Here is a 16171-nt window from a genome sequence, read left to right on the forward strand (position 1 = left end):
CCAGAGCGCTCAGGACCTCAGACTGGGGCGAAGGTTCACCTTCCAACAGGACAATGACCCTAAGCACACAGCCAAGACAACGCAGGAGTGGCTTATGGACAAGTCTCTGAATGTCCTTGAGTGGCCCAGCCAGAGCCCGGACTTGAACCCAATCGAACATCTCTGGAGAGACCTGAAAATAGCTGTGCAGCGACGCTCCCCATCCAACCTGACAGAGCTTGAGAGGATCTGCAGAGAAGAATGGGAGAAACTCCCCAAATATAGGTGTGCGAAGCTTGTAGCGTCATACCCAAGAAGACTGCCAAAGGTGCTTCAACAAAGTACTGAGTAAAGGGTCTGAATACTTATGTAAATATGATATAAACGTTTTTTTTTTGTGTGTGTGTGCAAAGAAATCTAAACAACTGTTTTTGCTTTGTCATTATGGGGTATTGTGTGTAGATTGATGAGGGAAAACACTATTTAATCCATTTTAGAATAAGGTTGTAAAGTAACAAAATGTGGGAAACGTTTTTTGAGATTACTAATGTAACTGTCACCACTACAACAACAACATACTTAAATACATGTCATTTTGTCCTTGAAACAGTTAATTGAAATAATGTAGAATTCCATTCATTCCTATGGAAAACTGCTCCTTCTGGGGAGAGACAATATGGCCGACCAGTGGCTTCAAAGCCTCTCAAACCGTCTCTCAATGGCTAATACATAGCATCTGCATCCAGGGTTTGTTTATGTACTTGTACGTTATTGGCAGTGACCCATTGTCTCGCCATCACGGTTGACAACTCCGTTGTGTCCTCCTCCCAGAGTGCGAAGAGCCTTGGCGTGACCCTGGACAACACCCTGTCGTTCTCCGCTAACATCAAGGCGGTGACCCGATCCTGTAGGTTCATGCTCTACAACATTCGTAGAGTACGACCCTGCCTTACACAGGAAGCGGCACAGGTCCTAATCCAGGCACTTGTCATCTCCCGTCTGGATTACTGCAACTCGCTGTTGGCTGGCCTCCCTGCCTGTGCCATTAAACCCCTACAACTCATCCAGAATGCCGCAGCCCGTCTGGTGTTCAACCTTCCCAAGTTCTCTCACGTCACCCCGCTCCTCCGCACACTCCACTGGCTTCCAGTTGAAGCTCGCATCTGTTACAAGACCATGGTGCTTGCCTATGGAGCTGTGAGGGGAACGGCACCTCCGTACCTTCAGGCTCTGATCAGTCCCGACACCCAAACGAGGGCATTGCGTTCATCCACCTCTGGCCTGCTGGCTCCCCTTCCTCTGCGGAAGCATAGTTCCCGCTCAGCCCAGGCAAAACTGTTCGCTGCTCTGGCACCCCAATGGTGGAACAAGCTCCCTCACGACGCCAGGACAGCGGAGTCACTCACCACCTTCCGGAGACATTTGAAACCCCACCTCTTTAAGGAATACCTGGGATAGGATAAAGTAATACTTCTATGTAAAGATTTTTTTTTTTTTTATAAACAATTGTAAAGTGGTTATCCCACTGGCTATAGGGTGAATGCACCAATTTGTAAGTCGCTCTGGATAAGAGCGTCTGCTAAATGACGTAAATGTAAATGTCAGGGATCTCTTTTGACAATGGTGTCATCATGTGGACATTGCGAGTAATGCACTAACGTGTTGTGTTCAACAGGTCGATGAGCTTGCGCATTCATTTCTGTTTACAACTCACGTTTCTGTACATGCAGTCGTTCATGTCTTTATTGTAGGCGGAACGTTATTTCAAGCGGCATGAAGTCTGGGTTTTGTGAAACGAGGCCTATTAGTACTTACTGTAGTGGCTAGCTTCGAAAACTAATTACGCAATCGGTGACACACTGTCTAGGTGTGTTGAAGACACTGAAGGTAGATCGCCACTACATTTGGCCGGAGCAAGGAGTCTGAGTAGCCTGGTATAGATCGCAAGGATCAAATCCGTTTTCGCAACTTTCTTCTTAATAAGGTAGGTTTCTAGCTTCGACGCAACTCATTCTGGGAGTCTGTTGGGACATTGGGGCTCGACTCAGGCCAATGTCTTTTTTTTAGCAATTCAAAATATACAATATAGAAAAAAGTATACAAACATTTCAAACAACAGTACAAAAGTACAAACATTCAAAGTTTTGATAGCTTTTTTGTTATGAGAAAAAGAAGAAATTGTGTTTATATTGTTCAATTTCATTCTCAAAAAATAGTGGTTTTCGACTCATACGTTTAACGTACATTTATGAATTTGGAATTGAGCTAAAATAACGATGAGGTTGATTAAGAAGGCTTCGCGTAGTCTTTGCTATACTTTGTAAAACCAAATATAACATTTTCAAGTAGAAGTGCAAAACGTGCATGTATATGATCCAAAACAAATCTACATATATCTTGCCACAGCTTCCGGGTTTAAGAGCGATACGAAAAGAAATGTAAAACAGTCCGGCTGTTCATTACAGAAGGTACAATAAACATCAATGTCTTTAAAAACGGTTTAAGTTCATGTTTAGTAGGGTAGCACTTTTGGATTCATTTATATGAAACTAATGTAATATGATTACTTAAAAGAAACTTCTGAGAAAGAGAGCAACCATTTTTTGCAAATAATATTTCTTAAAAGGCCATTCCAAAAGCTTGGAAGATGCGACAAGATAAATGTTATACTTGAAAGGTTTTTATTTTGTTTTCTCAATAGTTTTTCACTGCCGTATTCGGCATTATTAAATAAAATACCTTTATCATTGAACAGTTGACTCACCGATAGAAGATTGTTTTGGAACCATTTCTCAAAAAACAAGGACTTGCCTTTGGATAAAATATCTAAACTGTTTTTTTCCAGATAAAATATCTGTGTGGATAAAAATGGTGCTTGTAGATCAAAGACCATGCTAAAAGGGATTGTTTATGGAAATTAGATAAATTAGTCGGGATACACTGTAGGAGACATTTGAGGCCACCTATATGTAATGATTAAGCCGCATAAGTGAGCCTGGAAATACCCTCAGCCTCTGTGAGCAATATTCTACCATTTACAGTAGAGATACATCCCTTTGTAAACAGTGATTACGTTTATTTTGAGTTTTCTCTATGAGGGGGTTAAAGTTCAGAAAACATCTAGCTTTTGTTTCTTAGTTATTGTTATTCCCAGATAAGTGATTGTATCCTTAACTGGGATGTCAGAGATTGAGGGCATATCACAGGTTTTTACTGGCAACAACAGTTCAAATTTATTTACGTTCAAACCAAGACCAGATGCTTTAAAGAATAAATGAATCACATTAAGCGCAATTGGAATCTGAAATAAATATTTTAATGTGCCATAAACTCACTCCAGAGCTAGCATGGAATGTATCCGATGGAGCTACCAAATTGGTACCTTTCGCATGTTGTCAAGGAGTGCGGTCAGGTGTGTTGAAAGTAGAGGATCTCTGGTTCCAGCCAGGTATGGGGACGGGGGAAGCTGGACTGTTAGCAGCATACTGACTTCTGTTTCACTATTGCCGCTTGTATACAGACATTTAATAGTTGTACAAAATGTATCTCCAAAGCCAAAATTAAGGGCATGAAAAATAGTAATGTTCTACTGTATTAAAGGTTTTATAAAAATCCCAAAAGAGTATAGTTTATTTTTATTTTATTTCACCTTTATTTAACCAGGTAAGCCAGTTGAGAACAAGTTGTCATTTACAACTGCGACCTGGCCAAGATAAAGCAAAGCAGTGCGATAAAAACAACAACACAGAGTTACATATGGGGTAAACAAAACATAAGGTCATAAAATACAACAGAAAATATATATACAGTGTGTGCAAATGTAGCAAGTTATGGAGGTAAGGCAATAAATAGGCTATAGTGCAAAATAATTACAATTAGTATTAACACTGGAATGCTAGATGTGCAAGAGATGATGTGCAAATAGAGATACTGGGGTGCAAAAGAGCAAAATAAATAACAATATAGGGATGAGGTAGTTGGGTGGGCTAATTTCAGATGGGCTGTGTACATGTGCAGTGATCGGTAAGGTGCTCTGACAACTGATGCTTAAAGTTAGTGAGGGAGATAAGAGTCTCCAGCTTCAGAGATTTTTGCAATTCGTTCCAGTCATTGGCAGCAGAGAACTGGAAGGAATGGCGGCCAAAGGAGGTGTTGGCTTTGGGAATGACCAGTGAGATATACCTGCTGGAGCGCAGACTACGGGTGGGTGCTGCTATGGTGACCAATGAGCTAAGATAAGGCAGGGATTTGCCTAGCAGTGATTTATAGATGGCCTGGAGCCAGTGGGTTTGACGACGAACATGCAGTGAGGACCAGCCAACAAGAGCGTACAGGTCACAGTGGTGGGTAGTGTATGGGGCTTTGGAGACAAAACGGATGGCACTGTGATAGACTACATCCAATTTGCTGAGTAGAGTGTTGGAGGCTATTTTGTAAATGACATCGCCGAAGTCAAGGATCGGTAGGATAGTCAGTTTTACGAGGGCATGTTTGGCAGCATGAGTGAAGGAGGCTTTGTTGCGAAATAGGAAGCCGATTCTAGATTTAACTTTGGATTGGAGATTCTTAATGTGAGTCTGGAAGGAGAGTTTACAGTCTAACCAGACACCTAGGTATTTGTAGTTGTCCACATACTCTAGGTCAGACCCATCGAGAGTGGTGATTCTAGTCGGGTGGGCGGGTGCCAGCAGCGTTCGATTGAAGAGCATGCATTTAGTTTTACTAGTGTTTAAGAGCAGTTGGAGGCTACTGAAGGAGTGTTGTATGGCATTGAAGCTCGTTTGGAGGTTTGTTAACACAGTGTCCAATGAAGGGCCAGATGTATACAAAATGGTGTCGTCTGTGTAGAGGTGGATCTGAGAGTCACCAGCAGCAAGAGCGACGTCATTGATATACACAGAGAAAAGAGTCGGCCCAAGAATTGAACCCTGTGGCACCCCCATAGAGACTGCCATAGGTCCAGACAACAGGCCTTCCGATTTCACACACTGAACTCTATCTGAGAAGTAGTTGGTGAACCAGGCGAGGCAGTCATTTGAGAAACCAAGGCTATTTAGTCTGCCAATAAGAATGCGGTGGTTAACAGAGTCGAAAGCCTTGGCCAGGTCGATGAAGACGGCTGCACAGTACTGTCTATTATCGATCGCGGTTATAATATCGTTTAGGACCTTGAGCGTGGCTGAGGTGCACCCATGACCAGCTTGGAAACCGGATTGCATAGCGGAGAAGGTACGGTGGGATTCGAAATGGTTGGTGATCTGTTTGTTAACTTGGCTTTCAAATACTTTCGAAAGGCAGGGCAGGATGGATATAGGTCTGTAACAGTTTGGATCTAGAGTGTCACCCCCTTTGAAGAGGGGGATGACCACGGCAGCTTTCCAATCTCTGGGGATCTCAGACGTTACGAAAGAGAGGTTGAACAGGCTAGTAATAGGGGTTGCGACAATTTCTGCGGCTAGTTTTAGAAAGAAAGGGTCCAGATTGTCTAGCCCAGCTGATTTGTAGGGGTCCAGATTTTGCAGCTCTTTCAGAACATCAGCTGTCTGAATTTGTGTGAAGGAGAAGCGGGAGGGGCATGGGCAAGTTGCAGCGGAGGGTGCAGCGGAGGGTGCAGCGGAGGGTGCATAAAACTCTCATCAGATACCAAATCTGAGTGATCTATGATATTTAATACCAGTCTGACATTATTCGAGATGTCTATTTCTCATAAACCCTGACTGGGACCTATCTATAATGGTTGAAGGCCGACCGCAGTACTGGAGGCATTGTTTCCAGAAAACAGGATCCCCCCCATTATGGTGAATGGGTAAATGGCGATCTTCGTGGTCAATATTTGTGTATATAAAAAAATAAAAATATCGAACACAATTATGGTACCAATAATTGCTTCTATTTCACCAGATGTATGTCCTTGAACCGATTACTTGAAAATCACACACAAAACGAAGTTATAAGGATAATTTAGTTGCTATTGGCAGGCTGCAGTACCTCGGTCAGCCTTCAATTTGAGTTACTCCATGAGAGGGGGCAGCACTGAGCTAGCCTGCAACGTCACTTCCTAGAGTAGCTCAAACTGCGCATGCAATGTTTCCAAAAACTCCTCCATGTAGCAAGATGGCGACGCGCTGAAATCACACTTCCTGATCATCAAATCACACTTCCTGATCACTGAGCATTCTCATAGGGAACAATGGGGTGACGTCATCAATCGCTTCGTCCATATGTTTTACAGTCTATGGGATCATCACAGATCCTATCGTTCACCTTTTAACTGTTGAATGGTGTTAGAGTGGTCCCAGCCCAAAGTACCAACAGACTCCCAGAATAAGTTGCATTGAAGCTAGTAGAGGTCTTGGTAGAAGGAGATGAATAGGAGTGAATAGGATGCTCTGCAAAGACTTCAAATCAATTTGCTCAATGCTATTATTATTTTTTGACATGGGGGCTATGAAATATGCATATGTATATGCCTAGGCCCTATGTAATCACTGCCTGTCAATAATCTCAGTCACTCGGCCTAGGCCCTATGTAATCACTGCCTGTCAATAATCTGTCAGTCACTAGGCCTAGGCCCTATGTAATCACTTATGGGCAGAAAGACAAATTCAACTCCATCTTTCATCGAATCAGATGGCTTATTCATCACAAAACCATTTGATGTTGCCAATAATTTTTATGATTACTTCATTGGCTAAGTGGGCAAATTTAGGCAGGAAATGACAACAATGAACAGTCAGCCATCGTATTCATGCCTAAAAAAAACAAATAATGAAAGAAATACATTGCAAGTTAGAATTTTGTAAAGTTAGTGTGGGAGAGGTGAAAAAATTATTGTTATTGCTCAATAATGACAAACCTCCTGGCATTGACAACATGGATGGAAAGCTACTGAGTATGGTAGCTGACTCTATAGCCACTCCTATCTGTCATATCTTTAATCTGAGCCCAGAGGAAAGTCTTTGTCCTCAGGCCTGGAGGGAAGCCAAAGTCATTCCGCTACCCAAGAGTGGTAAAGCGGCCTGTACTGGTTCTAACAGCAGACCTATCAGCTTGCTGCCAGCTCTTAGCAAACTGTTGGGAAAAATGGTGTTTGACCAAATACAATGCTTTTTTTCTGTAAACAAATTAACAACAGACTTTCAGCATGTTTATAGAGAAGGGCACTCAACATGTACTGCACTGACACAAATTACTGATGATTGATAATTGATAATAAGAAGATTGTGGGAGCTGTACTGTTAGATTTCAGTGCAGCCTTTGATATTATTGACCATAACCTGTTGTTGAAAAAACTTATGTGTTATGGCTTTTCAACCTCTGCCATATCGTGGATTCAGAGCTATCTATCTAATAGAACTCAACGGTTTTCTTAAAAATGGAAGCTTCTCTAATGTCAAACATGTAAAGTGTGGTGTACCACAGGGCAGCTCTCTATGCCCTCTACTCTTCTCTATTTTTACCAATGACCTGCCACTGGCATAAAACAAAGCATGTGTGGCCATGTATGCTGATGATTCAACCATATACGCATCAGCAACCACAGCTAATGAAGTCACTGAAACCCTTAACAAAGAGTTGCAGTCTGTTTTAGAATAGGTGGCCAGTAATAAACTGGTCCTGAACATATCTAAAACTAAGAGCATTGTATTTGGTACAAATCATTCCCTAAGTTCTAGACCTCAGCTGAATCTGGTAATGAATGGTGTGGCTGTTGAACTAGTTGAGGAGACTAAATTACTTGGCGTCACCTTAGATTGTAAACTGTCATGGTCAAAACATATAGATTCAATGGTTGTAAAGATGGGGAGAGGTCTGTCAATGATAAAGAGATTCACTAGAGCGCGACGGGACAAGGACATCCCGGCCGGCCAAACCCGGACAATGCTGGGCCAATTGTGCACCACCTCATGGGTCTCCCGGTCACGGCCGGCTGTGACATAGCCTGGGATCGAACCCGGGTCTGTAGTGACGCCTCAAGCACTGCGATGCAGTGCCTTAGACCGCTGCGCCACTCGGGAGGCCCATGCTCTGCTTTTTTGACACCACACTCCAAAATGCATGTCCTGCGGGCGCTAGTTTTGTCTTATCTTGATTATTGTCCAGTCGTGTGGTCTCGTGCTGCAAGGAAAGACCTAGTGAAGCTGCAGCTGGCCCAGAAGAGAGCGGCACGTCTTGCTCTTCATTGTAATCAGAGGGCTGATATAAATACTATGCATGCCAGTCTCTCTTGGTTAAGAGTTGAGGAGAGACTGACTGCGTCACTTCTTATTTTTATAAGAAACATTCATGTGCTGAAAATCCCAAATTGTTTGCATAGTCAACTTACACACAGCTCTGACACACACACTTACCCCACCAGACATGCCACCACGGGTCTTTTCACAGTCCCCAAATCCAGAACAAATTCAAGAAAGCATACAGTATTATATTGAGTCATTATTGCATGGAACTCTGTTCCATCTCATATTGCTCAAGTGAACAGCAAACCTGGTTTCAAAAAACAGATAAAGCAACACCTCACGGCACAACGCCTCTCCCCTATTTGACCTAGATAGTTTGTGTGTATGTATTTATATGTAGGCTACGTGTGCATTTTGTAAAAAAAAAATGTTTTATGTTGTTTTGTCCTTGAGCTGTTCTTGTCTATTAATGTTCTGTATTATGTCATGTTTCATGTTTTGTGTGGACCCCAGGAAGAGTAGCTGCTGCTTTTGCAACAGCTAATAGGGATCCTATTAAAATAACAAAAAAATAACAAAAATACTTCCAGTCAATAATCTGTCAGTCACTAGGCCTAGGCCCTATGTAATCATTGTAGCTGAATCCTGACTTTGAATCCATTCTAGAGGATCACACAGAAGGGAATAGATGGCGACAGTCAGAGCGGTGCATCGGCAGCCGGCCCTGTGGAGGCAGTGCCATAGGACTGCTGCTATTGGCGTCTGTCATCTCCACACCAGCAGCAGTCACGCCTCCTCCAAAGAACACTACAAGGTCCTGGTGCTGGGAGGAGGAAGTGGTGGCATCACAATGAGCGCTCGGATGAAGAGGAAGCTAGGGGCGGAAAATGTGGCAATAGTGGAACCCAGTGAGGTATTAAAGACTATGGTTGAGTCCCAAATGGCATCCTATCCCTATATAGTCCACTACTTGACCAGGGGCCTATAGTGCATTACATAGGGAACAGGGGGGCCATTTGGGACGTCCCCAGGCTATTGGGGGAGGAACATGTAGTCTGCTGTCTGGTGCACAATACTATATATTGAGCAGAATTCTTCCTCTGTGGTTTACAGATGCACTATTATCAGCCCATCTGGACATTGGTTGGTGCTGGGGCCAAAGGCTTGGCCTCTTCCGGTCGCCCTACTGCCAGCGTCGTGCCGTCTGGAGTCAAGTGGGTTAGATCCAGGGTTCAGGAGATCAACCCAGACACAAACACTGTGCGCACAGGCAATGGCATGGAGGTAGGGTAGGGCTGTTTACTTTTCGTATCGTTTATTTGATTTAATACATGTTGATTGAAGTGATAAAACGTAATTATAGGGCTTGGTCTCAATCTGGGACAAAGGTCAGTCAAGTGTCGGCATAATCTACACTGAACAAAAATATGAACGCAACATGTAACAATTTCAAAGATTTTACTGAGTTACAGTTCATGTAAGGAAATCTGTCAATTTAAATAAATTCCTTAGGCCCTAATCTATGGATTTCACATGACTGGGAATACAGATCTGTCGCGCTGCATGAGGTAGGGGCGTGGATCAGAAAACCAGTCAGTATCCGGTGTGAAGATTATTTGCCTCATGCAGCGCGACACATCTCCTTCGCATAGAGTTGATCAGGCTGTTGATTGTGGCCTGTGGAATGTTGTCCCACTCCTCTTGAATGGCTGTGCGAAGTTGCTGGATATTGACGGGAACTGGAACATGCTGTCTTACACGTCAATCCGGAGCATCCCAAACAGGGATGTCTGGTGAGTATACAGGCCATGGAAGAACTGGGAAATGTTCAGCTTCTAGGAATTGTGTACAGATCCTTATGACATGGGGCCGTGCATTATCATGCTGAAACATGAGGTGGCAGATGAATTGCACGACAATGGGCCTCAGGATCTCGTCGCGGTATCTCTGTGCATTCAAATTTCCATTGATACAGTGCAATTGTATTCATTGTCCATAGCTTATGCCTGCCCATACCATAACCCCACCATGGGGCACTCTGTTCACAACATTTACATCAGCAAACCACTAGCCCACACGACACCATACATACTGTCTGCCATCTGCCCGGTACAGTTGAAACCAGGATTTATCCATGAAGAGCACACTTCTCCAGTGTGCCAGTGGCCATCAAAGGTGAGCATTTGCCCATTGGTTACGACGCCGAAATGCAGTTAGGTCAAGACCCTGGTGAGGACGACGAGAATGCATATGAGCTTCCCTGAGACGGTTTCTGACAGTTTGTGCAGAAATTCTTCCGTTGGGCAAACCCACAGTTTCGTCAGCTCATCTCAGACCATCCCGCATGTGAAGAAGCCGGATGTGGAGGTCCTGGGCTGGCGTGGTTACAGGTGGTCTGCGGTTGTGAGGCCGGTTGGACGTACTGCCAAATTCTCTAAAACGACGTTGGAGGCGGCTTATGGTATAGAAATGAACATTAAATTCTCTGGCAACAGCTCTGGTGGACATTCCTGCAGTCAGCATGCCAATCACACGCTCCCTCAAACCTTGAGACATCTGTGGCATTGTGTTGTGTGACAAAACTGCACATTTTAGAGAGGCCTTTTATTGTGCCCAGCACAAGGTGCACCTGTGTAATGATCATGCTGTTTAATCAGCTTCTTGATATGCCACACCTGTCAGTTGGATGGATTATCTTGGCAAAGGAGAAATGCTCACTAACAGGGATATAAACAAATTTGTGCACAACATTTGAGAGAAATAGGCTTTTTGTGCGTATGGAACATTTCTGGGATCTTTTATATCAGCTCATGAAACATGGGACCAACACTTTACATGTTGCGTTTATATTTTTGCAGTGGTGGAAAAAGTACCCAATTGTCATACTTGAGTAAAAGTAAAGATACCTTATTAGAAAATGACTCAAGTAAAAGTAATCCAGTAAAATACTACTTGAGTAAAAGTCTAAAAGTATTTGGTTTTATATATACTTAAGTATCAAAAGTACATGTAATTGCTAAAATATACTTAAGTATCAAAAGTAAAAGTATTAATAATTTTAAATGACTTATATTAAGCAAACCAGATGGCACCATTCTCTATTTTGTAATTTTTTTACGAATAGCCAGGGGCACACTCCAACACGCAGACATTTACAAACATAGCATTTGTGTTTAGTGAGTCTGTCAGATCAGAGGCAATAGGGATGACCAGGGATGTTGTCTTGATAAGTGTGAATTGGACCATCTTCCTGTCCTGCTAAGCATTCAAAATGTAACTAGTAGTTTTGGGTGTCAGGGAAAATGTATTGAAGTAAAAGTTGTGAAAAATATAAAGTAAAGTACAAATACCCCAAAGAAACTACTTAAGTAGTACTTTAAAGTATTTTTACTGAAGTACTTTACACCACTGTATTTTTGTTTAGTATATTTAGCTCATCCTTTCTGGGGATAATAGGCTGAATCTACCGCACATGGCAAAACAGATTAGTGAAGGTGCTGGAGGCAAAATGCAAAACAGGAAAAAGCCTCCACATGTCAACATCAGATGGCAACATCGGAGGCTATAGAGCAGGGCTCTCCAACCCTGTTCCTGGAGAGCAACCCTCCTGTAGGTTCTCTCCAACCCTGTTCCTGAAAAGCTACCCTCCTGTAGGTTCTCGCCAACCCTGTTCCTGAAAAGCCACCCTCCTGTAGGTTCTCTCCAACCCTGTTCCTGGAGAGCCACCCTCCTGTAGGTTTTCAATCCAACCCCAGTTGTAACTCACATGATTGAGCTTATCAAGCAGCTAATTATTGGAATCAGGTGCGCTAAATTAGGAACAGGGTTGGAGAGGCCTGCTGTAGAGATCCTCTTGATATGAAACAGGTCTTGATATTCAAGGAGCCAAATGACGATGAAATACACTGAGTATACCAAACATTAGGAACACCTTCCTAATATTAAGAGCACCCCCCTTTGCCCTCAGAACAGCCTCAATTCGTTGGGGCATGGACTCTACAAGGTGTCAAGCGTTCCACAGGGATGCTGGCCCATGCTGACTCCCAATGCGTCCCACAGTTGTGTCAAGTTGGCTGGTGGACCGTTCTTGATACACACAGGAAACTGTAGAGCATGAAAAACCCAGCAGAGTTGCAGTTCTTGACTCAAACCAGTGCACCTGGCACCTACTACCATACCCCCGTTCAAAGGCACTTAAATATTTTGTCTTGCCCATTCACCCTCTGAATGGCACACATACACAATCCACGTCTCAATTGTCTCAAGGCTTAAAAATCATTCTTTAACCTGTCTCCCCCCCTTCATGTACACTGATTGAAGTGGATTTAACAGGTGACATCAATAAGGGATCATAGCTTTCACCTGGTCAGTCTATATGTTTAAAAGAGCAGAGTTCTTAATGTTTTGGACACTCAGTGTATGTTGTGTTAATAACAAGGAAGTAGGTCTACAATCATTTTACTTTTCAACTGACTGGAACTTGTATTGTCTTCCCTGTAACAGATCTCCTACCAATATCTGATAGTGGCACTAGGTTTACAGCTACACTATGAGAAGGTAATAATGCACATCATGTTTATTTCATGGCCTTTCACCACTCTCTCTCAATATTGTTTTAAAGGTCCAATGCAGACATTTTTATCTCAATAGGAAATCATTTCTGGGGAACAATTAAGTACCTTACTGTGATTGTTTTCAATTAGAATGGTCAAAAAGAAACAAAAATAGCTTCTTAGCAGACTGTCTGGGAGTGGTCTTAGTGGGGAGGGGGAAACTGAAAACAAGCTGTTATTGGCAGAGAGGTTTGGAACTCTCCTATTGGTCTATTAAGACATTTACCGCCTGGTGATGTCACCAGGCAGGCCAAAACTCCATTCTACCAAAACAGGCTGAAATTTCAGGTGGTCTTTTCAAACAGCTCTTACACTAAAAGGGCATTATCATAATGTTCACAATTTCACAGTACTATTCCAACCTCATAGTGTGGAAATATATATAAAATACAGGAAAATCATGTTCTTGACTGCACTGGGCCTTTAACATAAGTTTCTATATAGTATGAGACAGTCTCTTACAATCACTCTCTAGATCAAGGGCCTGCCTGAGATTGAAGATTGGGTCAAATTTAAGATTGGTTCAAACTACTCCGTACAAACTGTGGAGAAGACTTGGAGCGTACTGCAGAACTTCAAGGAGGGAAATGCTCTATTCACTTTCCCAAACACTCCGGTGAAGTGTGCAGGAGCACCACAGAAGATCATGTACCTGACCGATGCTTATCTTAGAAAGGTATTACAATACTAGTGATACAAAATGCATCAGATAAACCATTACATAAAGGTATTATGAATCTACGTTTTTTTGTATCTGGGTTGACTCGTGTTCATTAGTGCACACCGTAGCAAAACGTTTTGAAACGGTAAAAGTGTATTTCTTACTGGTACCTACTGAACACGACCCAGCTTTCATCTGTGTTATGCCCTTCCTCAATAATGTAACAGCTTATTCTGATCTGATCCCTCTCGAAGACAGGAAAAAGGGCTACGGCCAACGTCGTGTACAACACATCACTGCCAGTGCTGTTCGGGGTCAAGAAATATGCAGATGCATTGTGGGAGATTGTGAAGAGTCGCGACATCCAGGTGAATCTCAGACAAAATCTCGTCGAGGTCCGGGCCGACAAGCAGGAAGCTGTGTTTGAAAACCTCGACAACCCTGGAGAAACCAAAGTGTTTGAGGTAAGTTCCAGGTAGCCTGATCCCAGACCTGTTTGTGCTGTCTTGCCAACTCCTATGCTTATGGTCATTACCATGTATCACAACGACCGTAGGAGTTAGCAAGACAACACAGACGCATCAGGGACCAGGCTAAGTTCCAGGAAGCTATGATGTGCAAATGGAAAAGAAAACAATGTAGTTGAGGGGTTCTCTCACAGTTTTGTAACATATTATCTAAGTTGACATAGAATTCTGATGCTAAGTAACGTAGTATGCAGATGTATTCATAGTTATTGGAGCATTCACCAACTCAGTGGCCTTGTGGTTAGTGTTTCTGCCCTAAGATAAGAAGATTAGGAGCATCCACTGGGCAACAACGACACAGTAATATGATTTGATTTGTTTGTGCTAATTTTCAGTCAGGGAATCAAGCTTTTCTTTCTTTGTCAGTATGAGATGCTTCATGTCACTCCTCCGATGGGACCCAACCCGGTGGTTAAAGGATCCTTATTGGCTGATGAGGCTGGCTGGCTGGATGTCAACAAAGAGACCCTTCAAAGTAACAAGTATCCCAACGTGTTTGGGATCGGAGACTGCACCAACCTGCCGACATCCAAAACAGGTGCTGCGGTGGGTAAGTCCTTTTGGTTCTTCTAAATAACAGAGTTACCACAACTAAACACCATGTGAGTGGAAGCAGCTCTGGCAAAACTTTTGCTGTGGTATTTGGCTACGCAATTGCAAGGTTGAAAACCTGTACCTACATGTACTACGTGGGGAAGAGTATAAGAACGTGACATGGTGTATTTTATTTCCAGCTGCCCAGTCTAGTATTCTGGACAGAACAATTTCAAAAGTGTTGAAGAATGAAAAGCCGGATAGGAAGGTATGTTACCTGACTAACACTAATTACACTTCACATTATATATAAAAAAATATATATATATATATACGGATACGTTGCGTATTTGTGTTTTCAGAATCTTCAAGATAACACAGATGGTATTGGTCAAAAGTAATGCACTATGAAGGAAATAGGGTGCCATTTGGGATTCAGGCTGTATTGTTAACTACCCATAGGGTTCTGATCAAAAGTAGTGCACTATGAAGGAAATAGGGTGCCATTTGTGACACACAACAGTAATAGAGTGCTAAAACACTTGTGTTTACAGTATGACGGCTACACGTCCTGCCCTTTGGTGACGAGCTACAACACTGTCATTCTGGCTGAGTTTGACTATAATGGGCAGCCATTGGAGACATTCCCTATTGACCAAAGCAAGGAGAGATGGACCATGTACCACATGAAAGCTGACGTGATGCCTCATCTGTACTGGCATGGACTTCTCAAGTAAGTAGCTATCAAAGACAATTACTGGCACCAAAAGCGGGGGGGGGAAAAAAAACACAAAACGGGATGGATTTACTTTGATTTGACCAATAAGAAACGCTCATTTTCATTTTCCGTCACACAATGTTTAAATATTTTCCGGTGTGCCCTAATGAACACAACCCTTCATGTAGACTAAACAGGGAACACATGTTTTATGGAGCTCTTTGTTGCTAATATTACATTAAATTTTTTTTTTTTTTACATTTTAGTCATTTAGCAGACGCTCTTATCCAGAGCGACTTACAGGAGCAATTAGGGTTAAGTGCCTTGCTCAAGGGCACATCGACAGATTTTTCACCTAGTCGGCTCGGGGATTAGAACCAGCGACCTTTCGGTTACTGGCACAACGCTCTTACCCACTAAGCTACCTGCCGCCCCGAACATACATCTGATCTTTTTCCCGTAGGGGGTTCTGGGGTGGACCAGGACCATACAGGAAAATCATGCACCTTGGGATGAAATAGACGCTTACAACCAATTCAGCTGTTCCAGACTGCTACAATGTAATCAACTTTTTTCACTGATCTTTGATTCCCAGATAGGGGTTGCAAAATTCCTATAACTTTCCCAAAATTCCAAAGATTTCTCGAAAAACCTGGCAATTTTGGGAAAGTTACTTGAAATGTGCAACCCCATTCCCAGACCACCATTACAATAACCATCATTTCATGGATAAGAGCGTCTGCTAAATGATGTAAATGTATAATACAATTAAGCATCCATAAAACCTCAAGTAATATTGTAAAGTGCTTAATTTGAGCCAGATCCTGCAGGAACTTGATCCGGCACCTATTTTCCCGGATCCGGTACCTCTCACGGCATGATGTATTAATTATTTCACTGTTCGCACTGTAAACATTCTAATAAAAGCGATCAGAGTCAAATCAAGTTGCCTGCTTGTT

General features: G+C 42.7%; 1 protein-coding gene across 1 annotated transcript; it reads left to right on the forward strand.

Moving 5' to 3' along the window:
- Window positions 1-1660: 1660 nt before the first annotated feature.
- On the forward strand, window positions 1661-16157 carry LOC311122524 (sulfide:quinone oxidoreductase, mitochondrial-like). The gene is made up of 10 exons (XM_084196868.1): window positions 1661-1963; window positions 8826-9072; window positions 9273-9443; window positions 12663-12716; window positions 13248-13448; window positions 13688-13897; window positions 14327-14510; window positions 14695-14762; window positions 15049-15227; window positions 15676-16157. Exons 2-10 carry the CDS (start codon window positions 8848-8850, stop codon window positions 15731-15733), a joined length of 1350 nt encoding a protein of 449 aa, XP_084052994.1. The 5' UTR covers window positions 1661-1963; window positions 8826-8847; the 3' UTR covers window positions 15734-16157.
- The last annotated feature ends 14 nt before the right edge of the window (window positions 16158-16171 follow it).

Source organism: Coregonus lavaretus (genome assembly GCF_964263955.1).
Source record: "Coregonus lavaretus genome assembly, contig: HAP1_SCAFFOLD_438, whole genome shotgun sequence".
NCBI lineage: Eukaryota > Metazoa > Chordata > Actinopteri > Salmoniformes > Salmonidae > Coregonus > Coregonus lavaretus.

Bases quoted from the DNA above. Each gene is read 5' to 3' on its own strand.
- LOC311122524 (XM_084196868.1), top strand. From the start codon at position 8,848: ATGGCGACAGTCAGAGCGGTGCATCGGCAGCCGGCCCTGTGGAGGCAG. The intron at 9,444-12,662 runs GTAGGGTAGGGC...TCCCTGTAACAG, and splicing joins GCACAGGCAATGGCATGGAG to ATCTCCTACCAATATCTGAT. The intron at 15,228-15,675 runs GTAAGTAGCTAT...TTTTTCCCGTAG, and splicing joins TACTGGCATGGACTTCTCAA to GGGGTTCTGGGGTGGACCAG.